At 43.4% G+C, this 21314-nt stretch overlaps 1 protein-coding gene across 1 annotated transcript in view; it reads right to left on the reverse strand.

Moving 5' to 3' along the window:
* LOC306772104 (shisa family member 6) overlaps positions 1-21314 on the reverse strand; it is a gene marked incomplete at both ends in the record, with an annotated part of 93364 nt that overhangs the window by 60274 nt on the left and 11776 nt on the right. Inside the window, one exon of the mRNA XM_079261516.1 lies at positions 19868-19969. Coding sequence (XP_079117642.1) covers positions 19868-19969 — 102 coding nt within the window. The remainder of the gene's footprint in view (positions 1-19867; positions 19970-21314) is intronic.

Consider the following 21314-nt stretch of genomic DNA (forward strand, 5'->3'; position numbering starts at 1 on the left):
GCCTCAGTGATTGTGTCGTAAAATGTCTTAAAGTCAGCCAATAGATGTGAGGTGGGGGTCCAGCACTGCAGCCCTATGGCTGTGGTGTGTGGGATTCTGCACGGATCCCTGTGGTGGCCTCTGTGTTCATAGTGGCTCCTGGTGTGGACGGATCCCCAACAGAGAGAGAGAGTAGGTGTGTGTTTTTAATTGCTCTTTTATATCCAAACATTTTGTGGCATTTTTCATCGACTCCAACACTACGAAAATATCGCTTTCATGTGTATTTTTAAGGGAAACAATGGTAACGGTTAGAAATTAGGTTTTTACATATGTATCAATATAAAATTATATTCATGATCACCTTTTTATTTGAGCACATCGTCTGAATATTGCATGTTTGTGCACGTGGAGACCAGTCTCAGAATCTACAGAAATCCACAGAAGCAGATTCCTGTTGTTTTATAGGAGCCATCCCTGCTTGGATACATTTCCAGACTGAAACAGGCCGGCTTTCCTTCTACCAACAGCCCTCCTGTGGGGATTTTGAGTTGTGCACAAAATGAAAGAGACCAGCCAGTAAACAGACTCTCCAAAGCAAGAAAGACCATGAGACGAAGTGTGTTGACATATTGTATATCTTCTGTTGCAAGCCGACATATGGATGTTTCAATTCTGCCATATGTGCCTGGGGGGAATTCTCCCCTAAGCTAGCTCTTCCTCTTTCTTCTGCTCCTCCTCGGGGATCTCTGGCCCCTTCCACGACTGCCTCTGTCATCCCAGGCATGATAGCTAGGAGCCTTTTCTCTGCTGCGTCCTCCCTTGGCTTCTGTCACCAACCGCTGTCGGAGCATCTCAGCTGAGTCTCCGTCTCCCTGCGGCCCCCCAGCTCTGCAGAGCACTGTGCCAAGTGTGAGATAATTAAGACACGGAGAACTTTCCTCTCGGTTGGTAAAAGAATCGAAAAGCTCATATCTGTCAGAATCGGCACCATGTGGCTAATTTAGCCTGATTTAAAAGTGCTTCGGGGGTCTTCCACAGCCAGAGACGTATGACTGGAGGATGAGCAGGAAGAGGTTGTTTCATGCTGACGATCCACCTGCTTTGTTGTTTTAACTAAACCGAGGGAGAATAAGCCTCTACATCTCTACACTTCTACTTCTACAGCTGAGTATGTCACTAGTACCGATGTTTTTCTCTGCTTCGTGCTGACAGGGAACAAACCTTCCTTGTATGCCTGGAGAGTCCAATCATTGCGTTCTGTGAATGTCCGAGCGGCTTGGAGCAGACAAGTGGTGGCCATCTTTTCAGAAAGTATGAAAACGAAAGAAAAATGTATATTTTGGTTTCTTAAAAAAGTGCCTCATGATTATGTGCACGGACACGCTGTGGATGTCTGTGTTTGCAGGATTCAAGAGGAGATGTTGCTATTATGCCCACAGGCAAGGATTCGTCTGGACAGTCAGAGATGTGGAGAAGTTTCAGATCATCTGTTAGTACTGAGTATATACATGTATATATCATTTTCCAAAGTGCTTGGTCCAAGTCATGAAGCTGGAGTCTATCCCAGCAGTCATTGGGTGAGAGGCAGGTTACACTTGGAGAGGTTGCCAGTCCAACATAGAGACAAACAACCTACCATGTGTCATTGGACGGTGGGAGGAAGAACCTGCAGAGAATCCATGCATACACCGGGAGAACCTGCAGCATGGAAGGCCTCTAGTCTAAACCTTGCCTCAGCCAGATCCTTAGCCAGCGACCTCTTTGCTGTAAGGCAGCCATGCTAACCACTACGCCACCGTGCACATGTACATAATGCAAAATGAATTCCAGGAAACAACAAACTGTAAAAGCTCAACCATGAGTAGCTTTGCTAAATACCAAACAGGTGCCTTCACTGCAGTCCCTAACTGTCTCTGTAAACACCAGAAACAGCCGTTAGATTAGGTAGAGATAGGCAGGCAGGTAAAGGAGCTACAGTGATGTGAAAACTCACCAAACATGGCGGCAAAGTTGCTAAGATGTCAGCCGAGCGCTGACATGTGCGTCAGTATAACCGGCGTGCACTGACAGACGTTCTGCACTGGTTAGAACACAAACGGCAATAAATGTGCTCATTTTTTTAATATGAAGTTTTTCTATCAATAATTAATCTTAAATAAGAATCACACTCACACACACACACACACACACACACACACACACACACGTACACACATTGTATTTGTTTTTGCATGACTGTAAATTAATGCAGAAATGATTTTTTGGATGTATATTAATAACAAAAGCAAGTGAAACTATTGAGAATGGCTTTTCACACATTTTATAGAGGTGTTGTTCTTGCAGATAGCTTTTTTTTTTTTTATCTCTAAGGGATTTTTATCTGATTAAATAAACAATGAATATTAATATATTTTCATAAATGAAGATGTTCTGTAAAGTCCTGACAGTCTTTAAATGTCCAAGTTAAATTATAATATCAGTGAGGAGCTGCTCGGATACGACAGGTACGTCATGTGAAAGCCTGTTCCAGTTTATCCATAATGAAGAAGAGTGAGTGACCCCCCCCTCTTCCTGTGTTTTCACACCCATATCATATTCCCTCAGTGACTCACTCAGCGGGGGGTTAACAGGCTGACTCGATATATGTGAGAACACCCTCCTCCGCCTGACACACTCCCTTTCCCAGCCCTTAATGGCCCCTTGGGAAACTTCATTATTTATCGCTATTGAAGGGGCCTTTCAATTATAATACCTCACCCCCCCGTCTATTACCCCACAGTCTGAACTAGTAGATTGAATACTTGTAGCCTGTACTGGTGGTAATTCAAGCGCCCACAGAGTTCATGGAACCTGCCAGAGACGTGGAGGTAATTTGCTATTCTGGCCGGAGCGTTGCGGGAATGCTGTGGGGGAAGGACGAAAAGGGACAGCTCTGAGATGTGGATAAGCTTTCTGTCCCCATCCTCCCGCCCGCTTGCTGTGGGAAAAACAGCGACTCGGCTTGTTTTTAGATTAAGGCTGAGATAATAAAAAGGTGCGGCACAGTCCCTGGGAGCAGCGAGCTAAAGGTGTCTCATAAAGGTTCATCATCTGTGAATGCAAAATAATCACATAGTTAAGGTACTTAGTAAACAATTGTCCAGTGCAAATTGATAATGAATACTGATTATCACAACAAGAGCAGTAATTTATCTGGCTGTACGGCAGGAGCTGGGCTGCTGGGGATTGGGATGTGGCTCGCCATGTAAGCGTTAGCATGCTAACGTGTCATAAAACCTGCACGGCTGTGGAGATGTGTTTCCGTTCGGGTTTAACCAGCTCTTTCTGACAAGTGCAAACATGCTCATGGTGTAGTAGTGATAAGTGTAGTTGCTGTTAGATCCAAATGAAACATTAAAAATGTACATGTATTAACTTCAGCGAGGGAATCAACCATTAAAAACACATTTTTAAGCCTCAGCAGAGACACTACAAGCAAATTCTGTCGAGTTAGCCCGACCAAAATCAATGAGAAGAAACACGAAGGAATGACGGAGCAAATTAGCACCACATTCAAAACATGTGCTCCCCTTTTGCCTTTTCAATTTTTAATCCGCTGGAAATAGATTTTGAGATGGATGCCAACCCAGAGCTGATAAATTTTAATTTGATCCCTCCCATGCATCATTATTTGCACAATGCGACTGGCAGTGCTAAGTCGTGTGCTCTGAATGGCAAGGCTACGTTCAAAATCTGCACAGAATACAAAATTTCCCCTCTCCCATACAACAAAAGGCAATCATTCCATTTGTTTTCCCACACAATGGCCTCTGGATAATAGCAGTGGGAGGGTGGGGGTGGATGGAGGAAGAAGCGACCAAGTTATCTGCCTTTCCCAGTCTCTGTCTCTGTCTCCTCGTTATGAATAATAGATTACAGATGAGAGCAGGACGTTGTGCTGTGAGGAGGTGGGTATGAAGCTACTCGAGGTCAAAATGCCAAAGCCGAGATCAGTTCCTTACCGGGCGAATCTGAAATATGTGGAAAAGTATCCTGAAAATGCCCTCAGCTCCGCTATTTATACGCCACTGTTTCATCACTCAAGGCAGGTCTGTGAAGGACGCGGCGTTCAGTAAACAATGTCACGCTTCCCAGCCAGCACACAGCAGCTATTTGGTCCTCTGTTTGCTAAATATTCAGTAATTATTGTGCATTTAGCTGTTGTGCTTTTTAAGACGTTATCTCTGCCTTTCTGCTCGCGCTGTTGGGCGGCGGCAGCGGTGGGGGGGGGCAAGACCTGCTGATAAACAGGTTAGAGGTGTTCTCAGACATGTACCAAAACAACTGCAGCCGTGTAATTTAATAAACGCAGTCAAGACTTAAAGGCATCTTAAAAAGGGGGGATTGAAAAGAAAAGCGGCGTTTGATTCAAAGGCTGGATGTTGCCGCTGTTAGCGGCGGATTAACAACTCTCAGATCAACGCTGCGGCTCTGATGAGAGGCTGCTCCTTCCTCACACTCACTTCTATACATAAATAAAGAAATCAATTAAAAGAATGAGTAGATGCAATATCCATCACTTAAACTGAAGAAGAAGAAGAAAAAGGGGATGAAGACGAGCAAGAAGCAGAAGAAGAAGAAGAAGAAGAAGAGGATGAAGAGGAACAAGAAGAAGCAGCAGCAGAAGAAGAATAAGCACTAAAAGCTGAATAAAAGAAGATAAAGACGAACAACAAGCAGATAGAGAAAAAACAGAAGAAGATGAGCAAAAAGCAGCAGAAGAAGAAGAATAACCAGAAAAGGCAGAAGAAGAAGAAAAGTAACCGGAAGAACGAGAAGAATAATAGGAAGACGACCAACAAGTAAATGCAGCAGAAGAAGAAGAATAACCAGTAAAAGGCAGAAGAAAAAGCCGAACAAGGAGAAATTAGAGACAAAACAGAAGAAGAAGAAGACGAACCAGAAGAAGAGGATGAAGAGGATCAAGAAGAAGCAGCAGAAGAAGAATAACCAGAAAAGGCAGAAGACGAAGCAGAAAAAGATGGAGACGAACATGAAGAAGAAGATTAAGACAAACCAGAAGAAGAAGAAAAATAACCAGAAGAACGGGAAGAAGAAAAGGAAGATGAAGACCAACAAGTAGATACAGCAGAAGAAGAAGAGGAAGAAAAAGACCCAGTCTGGAGATGCATCAGATTCACATGAACTTCCTCTAATCCATAAAAACTGTGATCATATGGAGGCAAAGTTCCCATGTTTGTGACATTTGGGGCATTTTCTAGGATTTTATCTCATCTTTCTGCTTGTTATCCCGCAGGAATAGTTCCCGGATCAGATCCGAGGCTGCGGAACGTCCCTTTAGTTCCTGTGGTCGTGTTTTCTGGACCAAGCTGCTGTTGACCTGAGCTCAACTATAAATACATTTCCAACCGATCTAAAACTTCTACTTTTCATGATACTTCCTGCTCTTTTCATGTAAAGCGCGTTGTGTTTACATGTCATGAAATGTGCTGTCTAAATAAAATGAGTGTGGTAGATAGTTATTCTAGCTGTTTACCTGACCTGCGCGAAGGTCAGCCACACAGAGCGACATAGAAATGGAGTTCAATAGAAAAAGGGTAAAAGCATGAGCTTAAACCAAAGAGAGGAGCTGCATATTAATGAAACAGGAGACTGCGAAGCGGATCAGATCTGGGTCAACAACCGACCTGCACAGCCCACCTTTCACTGACCCTGGAGAAGCTTCCTGTCTTCAGTACTTCTGCAGACTGTCGGGGGAACGTTTGGTACAAAAATAAACATAAAATAGGTTGAAAATTGCTTCCTAACACAGAGATATTCTTAATCAGGCTAAAATAAAAGCTCAGTGATGCTAAATGATCCATCAGTCTGAATGTTCCAAAGAGCCAGACCTCTCATCACTTCATGAAGCAGGAGAAGCAGGAGGCAGCGATTAGGAGGTGGTTTGTTTTGTTTTCACCCCTGGAGGGGGGGCGGAAACTTACTTTCCACACTCTGCTTGCTCACAACTTTAAAGGATGATAAATACTCGGCTGTAGAAACAAGTTCGACTCCCCATAATTTGATTTCAAAGTAAACTCTCCTTAAACAACTGAAGTGGAGTTAAATGCATTATAGAGTTTCATTAAACATAAATAAAAGTCCTGAGTTTGCTGAATAAACCGAAGATGTGATGCTTCAGCACACGGACCGATCCTGGTTTTCATCAGGCGCGCAGCTTCCACTCCGCTTTGTGTACAGGACCCCGTTGATCAAAGATGATGAATAACGGATTTAAAGGAGGGAAATTAGCATGAAAAAGTGTCTGCGTTCCGACCGATGCATAAAATATCTGCGCTTACTTTAATGAGGGCCGATAAGAAGGCGCCACGCCGCGCGGTGGCCAGCATCTTTATTGATGCTGCGCCGCCTTGTCAGACTATTGTCCCCACAAAGTACCTCCTCGCAGGTTCCCATCTCTTCTGCTGCCATTTCACCTGCCAAACTGCTCCTATCACCCCCCCCCCCCCCTCCTCTTTTCCCTTTTCTTAAGCTTCCTCACACTGCGCTACATTTCTTGCATATTCTCTTCCTCCGTCTCTCAGGAGATAAAAGCCTTCTTTCTCTTCCCCTCCAGCGTATCTCCCTGCTAGACAAATAGCTCCACTTGTTTCAAAGTGGCCACAACAGAAGGACAGTGATAAGAGAGCTGTCTCCCCACCGTCATTTCCTCCGCCGGCCCCCACATCTCACATCACTGTAACTGACTGCAGTGTATCTGCGAGGGCTGTTGCTCTTCAGGATACCCGAGAGTCTTGTCAGAGATTCTAGGGGTGCTTGTCATTCTCTGACCTCCACATACTTCTTCTCTGGTGGTGTTTTTTTTTTTTGGAAGAGAGTGTTTGCCACAGATGTTAATAAATAAAACCCGGAGAGAGTTGCTCATTTAGTTTTCAGCTAGCGGATGCTACAGGGTTTGCCACAGGCCTGTGTAAATGAGGGTGAGGGATAGCTGCAGGTGTCTGAAGTCGGTGTTGTGCTCATAACTTTAGCAAGCTCCTCACGCAACGACCGTCTGACTTTGGATGAGAAAGGGGGGGGGGATTTTAGATTGTGCAGTGAAGCCAAATTCACACTTTCAGTTTCTAAGTTGAGAAAAACAAACGAAGAGTTTTCTTTCTGCTTTCTGAAGTATTTGACTGGGTTTTATGCTAACCTGCAGAACTTCGAAGAATCCTGGCTTGCTAGGAAATAACAGCTGCTAACACGAAGAACAGCTTCGGTTCGGTCGGTGGAGAGGATGGACAGACAGACGTCTCCTGTGTGGGTCACCAGTGGGATTCAGTGTAATTTGGTTTATCTTTAAGGAGCTACACTGCAAAACTCAGCCTTAAAAGAACATGAAAAAAATATATACAAAAATGAGGTAAATGTTGCTTAAAATAAGATAAATGATCTGCCAACAGATCATGGCTTGTCAAGACTTCCTAAAACTCTTAAAACAAGAGGAATTCTCTGGCAGTAAAACTAAGAATTATCTTACCTTTAAAAAAAAATAAGCATATATGTACTCAATTTAGGATTTTTAATCTTACTTAGATTTCAGTTTTTGCAGTGTAACCATCAGACATGAGAAGTTTTCATTATTTACAGGTAGCTATGTTGTTATTTTACAGGACTGACCCACTCCTGATCAGGCTGCAGCACAGCTCTGCTGGAAATCCTCTTTGAGTTCATTATATGTACAAGTTTCAGCCTTTACTGTTACACTGAGACATTTTGTTGCTTTGGACAAACAGTTACGTCACGCTGTCTCACATTTCCCTTTCTACCAATGTAACATTCACTCCACAAGTCACTTTTAGCTCTTTTCAGCTCTGCTCTGCTGAAAGGGAAAAATAAAAGCGCCACGTCCTGCAGACTTTACCCAGCAGCGTCCCGTTAAGCCCCAACCGATCCGGCTCCTCTGTTCATGTGCAGAAGTTTTCACCTTTGTCTTCATCCTGGACTCTCTTTTATGTATGAGGGATGCTGCTGCAGAGAGGAAGCATGTGGGGGGGGGGGGGTAGCTGTTCCTGATCATACTGTGTGAAAGAAAGATCTATCTTCATCTCTCCCTCTCTCTGCTAATGAGCACCGCGGCCCCAGCGCTTCTCTCTGCTGGACCTTATTAACACTTCGCCAGCAGGTCAGCCATGCCACCTCCCCTGAACCCAACCATCATTCTGTATGAGCCCCAACGCTTTGCCGCTGTCAGTCACAGCTCCAGCTGGATTTTCCAGCCTCGGGAAACCAATCTGGGGGCACAGATCCCTGAAGTGGGACCTGGTTTCAAAGTGTTTCTAGGAGGAATTTGTGTCAGCGTGCAGAAGAAAGGGAGTTGGACCGGGAAAGCAAGCTGTGTCGTCCTGAAAGATTTAACCTCACCTCCACATCTGAGCAGGGACACTAATCTATGGAGAGTTTTCACTTTGTAACAGCTCTCTCTGGGCCTGGGGGGTACAGAGTTAAAATAAGGACACTTCTGGACCGAGAGATAAAACTTTTGGAGGAAATTTTCTTAGTTTAGTTTTGTTTTGTGGAACAGATAATGACACAGTTTAATGTGTCGACCAGTGGTGTAGTGGTATGGAATTAGATTTGTCCCAGAATCTCCAAGCAAAACGTTTTAAAACTCAAGCAGAAAACAACTATTAAAACCAAAACTTAAGTAAAATAAATAATCTCAAAAATTATCAATCATCATTAAAACTATTAGGCTTTCATTTGGTTAAATTGAATAGTTTTGTTCGCCGTTTCCTCTTCCTCTTTCTCTCTTCTCGCTATTTTGGTTGCCCTTCACCATCTTTGGTTTTGATTCTCGATTCTTTGGTTTCATTTCTGACACAAACCTTTCATGGGCGGGCTCCTTCAGGGGCGCATTCTGATTGGCTGGTGAGTTTTGGAATATATATATATTTATCTATATATTTTGAGATAATTTATTTTACTTAAGTTTTGGCTTTAATTGTTGTTTTTTGCTTGAGTTTTAAAAAGTTTAGCTTGGAGATTCTGGGACAAATCTAATCCCATGTAGTGGACCCGGTGAAAGTGGGTATACTATCAATTTTTCACCCCTTTTTTAAAAAAAATAAAACCAGAAAAAAGTAGCCCAGAAAAACGCTGTTTCAGAAAAAGTGACATGTAAAACTATTCCATTTAGTTTACCCCAAAAATCCATCTATATCTGCTCCTTGTCACATTATTTCTGCTGTTGAAGAGTTGTGAAATGACTAAAAGCAGTGGAACACAGACTGGTAAGAGACAGGCTCATAGACATATATCCATATATCTTTATTATGTCTATGTTCAGGCTAAAGTTAACGCAGCTGACGGCTAACTGCACCAGTGTAGCACAGCTAACCTTAGCTGAGCTGCTGGTCTATGTAGCTACATGGGTAGGGATGTTTGTCATTGTAAAAGCAGCGTCACAGGGAGTTTAGAAGTGGGTATACTAAATGTGGACTGAAAAAGAAGTGGCTATACTCCGTATACCCGCGTATACCTTGGACAACACCACTAGTGTCGATGTGTAAAAGCTCAGAAATAAAAAGTAGACTTGTTTTTCATGCACCTGTAGCAAACTAAAAGAAATAAGTTCTTTATGTTCCCTTAAAAATATCTTTCGTCACATCGTCTCCAATCGGTTTGGTGGAGCAGATACAACCGACGGACAGGAATGTGTTTCACATTCTCAACCAATCCTTAAATCTAGACATGAAATTTGTGCAGTGACAAAAAAAAAAAGACATAACAACCGAGTAACTAACATAAGTTTCCTTTGTAGGAACCCTCAAAGATCTGTGGTACTGCAGCTGCTTGTCGGCATGTAAAGGAGTCAGCCGTTGGACATCTTTTATTTTTTATACGCAACTGGTAGGAAACTCTGGAATAATCCACTGGGATGGTTACATAGATATCGCCTGTACCTGAACAGTGTCACTTGGGAAGGGATATACAGCTCACCAGTCACTCTAATTGTACGAGCTACTGACAAATGTGAACTTTTCAGTTGGCTCAAAAACTCAGAATATCACCCAGAGCTCGGCCATTTCTATAAGTCCTTATAAAGTCTCAATTAAAGTGGATTAAAAGCTCAATTGAGCCATTATCCACTATCTGATTTCCTGGAAATAAATGTGTTGCATTAGAGATGTCCTCTTCCATTGCTTGGTTGATGATTCATGGTCATCGTATGAATCAGCTTCTGTCTTCCTTGTCTTTCTTCCAGCATCACTAAAGGTTTTCACAGGCGTATGTTTTATGTCACCAGCCATAAGTGTTGATTGGATGGACGTCTGACTCATTGGGAGGATCAGCCGATGACTGCGCAACAATGAGATGAAGGCACGGGAATTTGTCACAAAGCAAACAGGAATATTATCAGCACAAAGTTGTTGGCATGTGACGTCCTGCGACTGTTCCTGCAGAGCACCTAGCTGCACGAGGAGAGCACCAATTAGCAGCTTTTCCACTTGCTAATGTGCCAAAATTACATTGCGAATAAAAGTTCTTCCCTCTAATTCTGCTGCTACATCAATTCCACCATTCCAGACCCATTATATTCATAAAAACAATAATTGCCTGCCATTAAAACCAATTTGACTTCGTCCAGAGGGCAGAATTAAAAAGTTGGGCTTAGCGAGGTAATCAAGTGTGGCCTACGCTAAGGATTGTGGCTTTGTCTGAAGTAATCACTTCCCCGGATGCTGTGGCTTGACTGCGTTTCACATCAACCAGAGTGACATACGGGAAAATAATTAAAACGGAAGCGTTCAACCAACAGCAGCTGGTGAGCCGCATCTTTAATACACGTTCAGATGTGCATGTAGGCTGTCAATCTTCTGTCTGAGGCTAGAAACTCGACTCAGTCAAGGTGTCGCGGCTGTGATCGGATCTGGCTCGATCTGTGCTCAGCTTTTCTCTCCAGGCACTGAGGAAACGTCTGTGACAGTGATTTACAGTGCAGAGGTTTAGTCAGCGACAGCGAGTGAATAGAAAAAGTACACTGCAGTTCTTCTGTGACACGAACAATTAATATAAGCTGGTGATTCCAGTTCAGTCGGGCTGCGCTGGCTGGAAGCAGCGATGTGTTGTAGCGTTGCATCACCACTGCCAGCAAACAAGGGGAAGGGAAGTTGCTCCTGCTCCCTCTTATCTATCTTCTGAGATTATGTTTCCAGAGAAGTTTTATACAATTTCTGGCAAGTCTGACGCTTCAAACTGAGTTCTGCAGTTTTTATACCCAAGGCGGTGGTACTGTGCAGTCCCATCTGACAGCAGCACACACACAACAGATCAGTGAGCATCCTCATTAGTTTAGCTCAGTTTGAGCCTCCACCTCGCTGCCTCCTAATTTTGGACAAGAGGACAAGAGAAAACACAGGAGCAAAAGGCATGTGTGAGGTGGCGCATCGATCTGGACAGATGGCCGAGGGGACAGGAGCAAGGTAAGCAGCTGTGTATGCTAAATAAAGTTTAGCCCTGGTGAAAGGTTGTCACCCTGGAAAACAAAAGGTAATCCTTCAAACCCTTTTTTTGGTGAATTAAATATAAAAGCACTCTAATGTGTGCAGGTAATGAAATATTCATCATAAACCCTTCCAAAGGCTGAAGCAAAGTCATAAAAACAAACAGAATGACCACCTCCACAGCCAGTTTTTACCATGAAGCCGAGACTCTGAGCGAAGGGAGATCATGCAGGGAACAGATGGCAGCTGACCTTAATGCCACACCTGACTCCCTGTTGTCGGTCAAACGCACCAAATGCAATGTTTTTTACCCAAAAACATGTCTCTGTGTTAAATGGTTGTTTTGTATCTTAAGACATGGGTGGTCTCTGGCAACAGACAGACGATTAATAGCAAACACTGCTGGTTTACCATCAACAGCATTCATTGGATGTTTATTATTTAGAAACATGTTCAGGGATTTTTAATGATGGTGTCACATTGTCATAAGAAGTCATTTTTAAGCAGATGTTCTGATATCTTTAGTACCAAGTTAAAATTAAACATAAAGATGGCAAAGCTCTTTATTATCTTAGAAGGAAAACTTAAGAATTTTTCTGTCCTTATTCGTTTTGATCGGACATTAATATTTATTATGCACATTCTTGGTGTCGTTGTTGCCCTGCAGCATCCCGAGGCAGAAAGACCACATTTCACAGTTTTATTCTTTTCCAGCATCATGTTAAAGCTGCTTTTTTTTTATGTGCTAGCAACTGGATATCAACAAACTGGCCTTTTTAAACGTAGATCATGGCTAATTCAGCAAAGAAATGCTACAGAGTATTGTTGGAAGAAGCAAGGAAAAGAAAGAGAGAAAGTGACAGAGCAAGAGTTAACACTGAACTGTGTCATGGTTTGGACTTGGTGTGCCTTTTATTCTTGTTTCCTGTTTTTACTTTGAAATTGGTATTTTTGTCCAGCCCATAGACCATATATGAAATATGGACGGAGACTTCAGCGGCTAAAAGTGAAGCCTATGCGGAAGTGCATAAAACTGCAGTTCCCCCTTCATCCACTAGGGGCTGCAAAACAGAGCAAATCCCCATAGACTCCCATGTTAAAAAGACCAACTTCACAGCAGAAATAAACATGTTTACAGCCTGGTTCAAAAATCCATTTTAGGTTTAATAGGTCAGGTTTACCTTCATGACAACTGTGGGGGGAGTGAATTTTTATTCTAACTCGCCCATTTAAAAATAATTTAATCTCAAAGTTCAGCATATTTAGGGCATGTTCTTTTGATTGACAGGTACACAATCTCCCGCTTCAAGTTAAAGGAACGTTGAACAACCGCAGTTTTTAGCTGGTTAAGAACGTGATATAGTGTTAACCCCTCTTACCTCCATTAGCTGGTTAGCTCCTGTTATCTCCGGGTTAGCTCGGTTAGCTCTTAGCTGCAGAAAGCTCTGAGTTCACTCGATGTCAATCATCCACCATGACGCTCACAGCCCCCCTCTCAGCTCCACCTCTTTGCCCATATATGTATTTTCTGGGTGAGACTACACACGTGCCCCTGCCAAGATGGCGATGGTAGGAACCCCCCACCGAACTTCAATTCAGCTCTTCAGAAACCTGTGGGTGACGTCACGGAGGCTTCGCCCATCTTTTTATATACAGTCCAGCTTTGTTTCCCATTCATGAAGTTCATATGGACTCAATTAGTCTATTTAGTACACCTGTGTCTTGTTCGGTTTCTGTCTGAGTTTATAGTCCTTGTTTTCTGTTCTCAGTGCTGGTTCAATGTGTTTTGCTTGTCTGTAGTCGCCTGTTTAAGCTCCATTCTGACTTCTGCTCAATTAGTTTGAAGATTAAAACCTTGAAATCTTGGTCCTGCATCTGGTCTGCCTCCTGCCTTCCTGTCCTCCTATTGGTTCCCCACACCTCCACAAACCTTCACAGAACTGATTTTTAATGACTGCAGAGAGCTCTAAGAAGAGACTGGATGCAAAAGGTATGCTGTATTAGCCATTGTTGGGTGGTGGTGCAGTGCGAAAAGAGTTCAGCAGGGTATTCATACACATATTTATTTTGTTTTTGACACTCTTTTTATACCATGTGAACAGAATCAAATGGTTGATTTCTCAAATATATTTAAAATATTTTAAATGTTCAAAATTGCTCTGTGTCTGAACCAAAGCAGTATATTCAGGCAATCACTGTGCCCTGATTAAGAATTTGGATGGCTGTAGCTCAAGTGGAAGAGTAGTCGTCTATCAACAAGGTCACTGGAGCGATATATGCTGAAGTACCTTTAGGCAAGACACTGAACCCCATGTTGCCTCCTAATGTGTCCACTTAAGCATGGATGTGAGTATCAAATGAACACTGAGTATATACATATAGAAGTGCTGTATGAGTGGGTGAGTAGGACATGTAGTGAAAAAGCACTGAGTAGTCAGAAATGACTAGAAAAGTGCTATATAAGCAATCAATCTACCTTCAGTTCGGCACATGCTGTAGCAAAGCGTAAATCACAATATGACAACATACCAAGTCTCTGGATAATTATTTGATGACTGGCAATATCACAAGAAGAAAGACTTTAAAAAGCATTGCTTGGCAACAGCAGACTTTACATTCCTCAAAGTCCCAACACAATGAAATAAGCAGCTCTGTGCAACACTTTAAACCCTGGACATTTCATCATTACCAACGCAAAGAGCAGATTTCATTGCAGAACTAGTTAAGAATGTCAAACATATCATTAATGTTTCACAGCTCTGGATGTAGCCTGTCTTCTTTTCTAAATGCGTCACATTGTGTGAAAATGGTGTGAATGTTCAGACAGTGAGTTGCTGTGAGCTGTGAGCATACGGGACCATTAAACCATGCAGAGAAAAATGAAGTGAAACAAAAGTCAAGGAGGCTGTTTGCTCCTCAGCCACATGTGACTCAAATAATTAGAAGAACTCCACCAGATTTGGCACAGAAAAAAAAAAGTTATATCATGAATTGTGGAAAGCATGATTACAGATGATACTTAATGTGTTGAAATTTATCTTTTAATAATTTTAAAAAAAAATTAATAATTTAAGTTTTCATGAGAAATAAATTAGAAAATAGAAAATTTGGAAAAAGTACAGATTCAAGATCATATTTAATGCTCCTCAAATTCTGTGTACAACAGGGTGGAAATTATGGTTTTGTAATTGTGATTTATCTTCAGCTACCACTAACCCCGCTTTGACTAGCACTAACCCTGACAAGACCACCACTAACCATGCTTTGGCTAGCACTAACCCTGCTGGGACCATGACTAGCCCTGCTTTGGCTAGCACTAACCCTGCTGGGACCACCACTAACCATGCTTTGGCTAGCACTAACCCTACTGGGACCACCACTAACCATGCTTTGGCTAGCACTAACCCTGCTGGGACCACCACTAACCATGCTTTGGCTAGCACTAACCCTGCTGGGACCACCACTAACCATGCTTTGGCTAGCACTAACCCTGCTGGGACCACCACTAACCATGCTTTGGCTAGCACTAACCCTGCTGGGACCACCACTAACCATGCTTTGGCTAGCACTAACCCTGCTGGGACCACCACTAACCATGCTTTGGCTAGCACTAACCCTGCTGGGACCACCACTAACCATGCTTTGGCTAGCACTAACCCTGCTGGGACCACCACTAACCATGCTTTGGCTAGCACTAACCCTACTGGGACCACCACTAACCATGCTTTGGCTAGCACTAACCCTGCTGGGACCACCACTAACCATGCTTTGGCTAGCACTAACCCTGCTGGGACCACAACTAGCCCTGCGATGGACTGGCGAGCTGTCCAGGGTGTACCCTGCCTGTCGCCCAAAGCCAGCTGGGATAGGCTCCAGCTTCCCCCCGACCCTGAATTGGAATAAGCGGTTCGGAAAAATGAATGAATGAAATGACCACAACTAGCCCTGCTTTGGCTAGTCCTGCCATGTTTTTGGATCAACCAATGCATTTAGAACAGGTGTTTTCACTAACAGGCTCATTTACCTGCTGTGGAGATGAGCTGAATAAATTCACCTGGTTTATTGACTGGTTGGAAAAATCGGCCGGACAGGATTTCTACCTTCTATATTTCTGGCGGGGACCACCACTAACCCCGCTTTGGCTAGCACTAACCCTGCTGGGACCACCACTAACCCCGCTTTGGCTAGCACTAACCCTGCTGGGACCACCACTAACCCTGCTTTGGCTAGCACTAACCCTGCTGGGACCACCACTAACCCCGCTTTGGCTAGCACTAACCCTGCTGGGACCACTACTAGCCCTGCTTTGGCTAGCACTAACCCTGCTGGGACCACTACTAGCCCTGCTTTGGCTAGCACTAACCCTGCTGGGACCACTACTAGCCCTGCTTTGGCTAGCACTAACCCTGCTGGGACCACTACTAGCCCTGCTTTGGCTAGCACTAACCCTGCTGGGACCACCACTAACCCTGCTTTGGCTAGCACTAACCCTGCTGGGACCACTACTAGCCCTGCTTTGGCTAGCACTAACCCTGCTGGGACCACCACTAACCCTGCTTTGGCTAGCACTAACCCTAATGTTACTACCACTTGCCCTGCTTTGGCTAGCACTAACCCTGCTGGGACCACTACTAGCCCTGCTTTGGCTAGCACTAACCCTGCTGGGACCACTACTAGCCCTGCTTTGGCTAGCACTAACCCTGCTGGGACCACCACTAACCCTGCTTTGGCTAGCACTAACCCTGCTGGGACCACTACTAGTCCTGCTTTGGCTAGCACTAACCCTAATGTTACTACCACTTGCCCTGCTTTGGCTAGCACTAACCCTAATGTTACTACCACTTGCCCTGCTTTGGCTAGCACTAACCCTACTGGGACCACAACTAGCCCTCCTTTAGCTAGCACTAACTCTGCTTGGAGGTTTTATATTGATCTGTGTGCTTGTTTTTATATTTTATATCTTATATCTTACCTTAAAGATACCTGGGAGTTTTAAATAAACAAACAAACATAATACAGACAACATAATTCTGACAACATAATAAGGAACGTGTTGGGGAGTCAATTTTGTGCTGATTGCTGATTTTTCCCCACCTGTTTTTAATGCACATCTACAATTTATGCTGACACAACTGAAACATATTACAGCTTAGCACACCAATCATTTCTTTTTTTTGTTTTTCCCATTTTAGGGGCGTCGGGAGGTTTCTTAATATTATTCTAAACGACTGTAGCATCAGCACCATCAGCTGTTTAAGTAGAGAATTAAAGCTGCAATCATTTACATTTTGTTTTATAGATTTAGTTGAATTTGTGGCATTGATTCATTCAGAGCATCTCTTCATCATGCCTGTCAGAGATGGTCATAGATGTTCTTGAGCTATGTCAGTAGTCAGTGCTGCCATCTTCAGATGATCTGGGCTTAGCTTAGGGGAAGTGAGGTAAACTAATGCAGATGTCAGAGTTTGGATGTTTGCTTCCCTCCCCAGCGCTCCCGGCTGTTCTCATTTAGCACATGGTTGTTGTGTACTCTGCCACGCTGATGTGAAGCATCCAGCTGCTCTGACACTCCACAGCACACCCTGACCTCGCCCGCCCCCCGCCCTACAGGGGCTGCACTCCACCCCACACGCACAACTTGCCATAATTAACGACCGAACACATCTTTCGACTCTGTAATTAAGCACCGAAACAGACGCTGTAGCCGTATCCGAGCCAGAGGATCGCATCGTGACTCCTGAACTTTGTTCTGGCGATGTGGAAAAAAAACTTTCTCACTGAGGAAATGTACGAAGACATCTGTTTCCAGATCCATGTGGAAGATTGACTCTTGCACTAACAGAACTGTTAGTTCTGAACGTGTCTGAACGAGCCAGACCTGAACGTAGCTCGTCTTGTCCCCGGGTTGACGGGGGCCCGCTGATTATCTCCTGAAGCTTCTAAAATGCATCATGGACCAATTTGCTTTCTGCTGTTTTACAGCAGGAGAAATGTGGGTCATATGGATATAAATCACAAGTTTGATCAGGATACCATCAATTGATTGGATGATGATCTTGACTTGAGATTGAGGCCACGCCTCCACACCTGTAATCACCTGGTCAGCCATCATCCTCGACCCCTCCCTCCTTATCCCCATTCTCGTTTATCTGCCCTCATCTATTTACTCTCCTCTCACATTCTATCTATCTATCTATCTATCTATCTATCTATCTATCTATCTATCTATCTATCTATCTATCTATCTCTTTTCCACTTTAATCCATTCGTTTTTCTTCCCCATCCCTCCATCATCCACCGATCCATCCTCGCTCATTCATCCTCACAACCTTTCTCTGCATCCGTGTCTTCCCTCCCCCTCCCTCACCCATCTTCCCATCATCATCTTCATCACTTCCTTCGGCCCCTTTCTTTCTTGTCCCTCTCCACATCGCTCGTGTCTTTCTGCAGTGATGTCCACGCAGCACGCCGTGTTCACAGAAATCGCCTCCTCCCCTGCAGAGTTGTGACATGGCTGAAAAACATCTGGGATCTGATGTAGAACCACGTATGAGCCTGATGTGACAACATGAATAACCCTGATATGGGTCACGTGTGGGAAAATATGTCTGGTTTGCAGCACTTTACCTGCATATTAGTGTTTTTCTATGTAAGCTATTCTTCATTCATACGCCAAACAAAACAAGTGGAAACAATGCAACATGTCTTAAGAACGTCTGATAAAATATGACTTTATGGATTCTACCAGATCTTTGATCATTAAATCTTTGTTCTCATCTAAATCAAGGCATTTTTTACACCTCTATTACTCACTAGTCTGTCAAACGTGCCAATAGTTTGTAGAGCAGTCGAACACCTCTGCTTGTGTATATTTAAGCTGTCATGTAGGAGATGAGGAGAGAAAGTGGAGGCTTGTTTAAACTGTTTCCCCTCCATTACCTTGAAGTGATTTTACAAAAGTAAAATGCTGCAGATAAAACCCAGCAGCATCAATGTCCAAACTAAATTTCTAACAGCAGCGTTTCATTGATTTTTAGGATTCAGTCCACAACAACACCTGCCGCTGGGCACGCCGCCGCCAAACAAAGATGCTCGCCGTTTAAGAACATATTCAGATTTTTTTCTCTTCCTTTGTTTATTCTTTTCAGCTGGTATGTGTGTGTGTGTGTGTGTGTGTGTGTGTTGGAGTGGGGTGGGGGGGATTTTAGCATCAGTGAACCAAGGACTCAATATGTCACATTTCATTTGTTTTTGCAGGAAAGGAATCCAACTTAACGACACAGAAGCTGAATGCTAAACCATTCCCCTCCCTGCTACTGGGAGGCGTGTGGGAGGCCTGCTGCTGTGGTTTTTCAACAAAAGGGAATATCTACTTAAAAGAATTAAGAATTCTAATAGGCAAGATTCATAAAACCTAATCATTTTCTCCCCCATTATTCATCTCTGGCAGAGGAGCAGGGGGAAAACTACGGAGAATAGAAGAGTTTGTTTTTATTTTAGCAGCGTATGAACAGCATTGTGAAACAGAACCCCGCCGGGGATGAAGGAAAACAAAGCAAAATGGAAAACTGCCAATTTCATGTAAACATAAATGCAATGTTTCCTCATTAGAAAATGTGTGTGCATGCATGCATTTAGAAACAAAACCAGGATGTTTTTGCAAAGGACGATCCACACACACCCTCCAAGCAACACATAAATCCAATCTGCTATCTGTTAAAGCAGCGGCAGGTGATCAGCTGCTGTGATTAGGATGCCGAGCAGGAAATCAGCAGGTTTTGATAGCGCAGAAGAAGAAGAAGAAGGAGAGCGGAGATGCATTAAAGTACACAGCAGTGGAGCTAAATTATCTTTAAATCATGCAGATTTATTATTTAATACAAAACTCTACAAGCGTTCAATTAAATATTCAAAGGCAGAGTCAGGTAAAGGAGGCTGACTCGCATCCTCACAAGGTTACACACATGCACACACACACAGGCTCGGATTTGTTGGAACTAAAATGGACTAGAAAATAAATCACAAGACCTTTGCTGCATACTAATTAGTGTTTTGCCCATGGGAAAACTTTGCCCCCCCCGACACCCCACCCCCAACTAATAGCATGTGTTTTGTGGATGTGTGTGTGGGTTCGAAGTCACCTTCTCCACCTCTGCATCGCCCATCAGTGGAGGTAAGTGTGTGTTTGCTTGTGCTTAATTGCAAAATGCAGAGGCAGGAGTTCATGAGAAGTGCTCAGGGAGGGAAATTGAATCAGAAAACATTTCACCTCCGTCAAGTGTCTTGTTGTTGATCAGTGGTGTTGCAAGTCCAACATTTTACAGAATTAACATTCAACACGGTGCAGGAAGAAAGCAAAGGTCTCCAGTTTGAGAAAAGAGAAGATTGTTCTTTACCTTTTTGATGGCCTCGGCCGAGCGTCACAAAACCGGAGGAGATGAAGCTGTGGAGGTCGCCGCCTCCGCTGCTCCGGATGCTCTCTTTTCCATAGTGAAGACCTGGTCACACGTACAGGACCACCACACGGAGGGGATGGAGGCAAATCACACAGGGACACAGTCAGACATACAACCAGACATGCAGATATTTAGCATTAATATTTACTGACAAATTTAGCACATCAATCTGATACTTGCATCTTTTTCATGAACATTACAGGAACAGAAAGAAGCTCAGGGTCTTCTGAGACCACCATGCATGTGGTGTCAAAGAACCATCAGCTGACTAAGCCGTGCGTGGGCTGGTTTTTTCTACTGTACATGTAGTTATTATTTATGGATTTTAGGTAGGTAATACCATTATTTTTCATTTCCCTCCTCTCTCTGTGGAACTGGCTTCCAGTTTGGCTTCAAGAAGCAGACACCTTCTCCACCATTAAGACCAGACCCAAAACCAGGGGTGTCAAACTCTGTTCTGGAGGTTTTTGATAAATCCCTGTTCCAACACACCTAGCTTACGATAAATAGATGCAACAGCCAATCAGGTTCTGCACAGTAACTCATTCATTTGAGTCAAGTGTGTTGGAGCAGGGATACATGGAAAATCTGAAAGTGGCCCTTAAAGACTTGAGCTGGACACTCCTGCCTAAACTCTTATAGTTAGGTCTAGCTTAGTGACCTTTATCCATCCCTGTAGTTCTGCTGCTGTCGGCTGAGGCTGCTGGGGGACTACCCATGATGCACTGGGCTTTGTCATTCATTTGTATTTCTCTTTTTCTTTCTGAGCTGGTGCTTTCCTGTCCTCTCCTCCTCCAACTGATCCAGGCAGATGTTTGTCCTTCGTGGTTCTGGTTCAGATGGAGGTTTTCCTTCCTGTTGAAAGCAAGTTGTTCCTCTCCACTGTCTCCTCATGCAGCTCAGGAAGGGGAATTGAATCAGAGGGAGAATTTGATGCAGTCCATTGGATTCCTTAAAAAGACTATTTTGTTTCCTTTTTTTAAAAAATTTATTGATTTATATGAACACAGTAACTTTTTGGTTGGACTAATGGGATCATATAGTGGATTTTTTTCCACCCCCAACACCTCTGTTGTACATTGGAATAATTCCATTCAGTAGCCAGCTAAAACAAGATGTGTTGTACTTGCTTTTCTGTCTTCAGCTAAGAACACATAACATTTAAATAAGACAAATTCTGAACATTTGTGTATCTTCATTTTAGGTGAAAGGTAACTTTTCCTCAATAATCTAAGCTATCACACACGGAACAAACGTGTAAACTGAACACAAATGGCTAAGCTAATGTTAGCATATTAGCTCTGCTCAGAGTGAACTCTAGATGACATAGACCAGTAAATATTTTTGTTGGTCTTTAAAGAAAAAAACATATTAACACAAGAACATC

This window comes from Telmatherina bonti (assembly GCF_933228915.1).
Source record: "Telmatherina bonti genome assembly, chromosome: 21".
NCBI lineage: Eukaryota > Metazoa > Chordata > Actinopteri > Atheriniformes > Telmatherinidae > Telmatherina > Telmatherina bonti.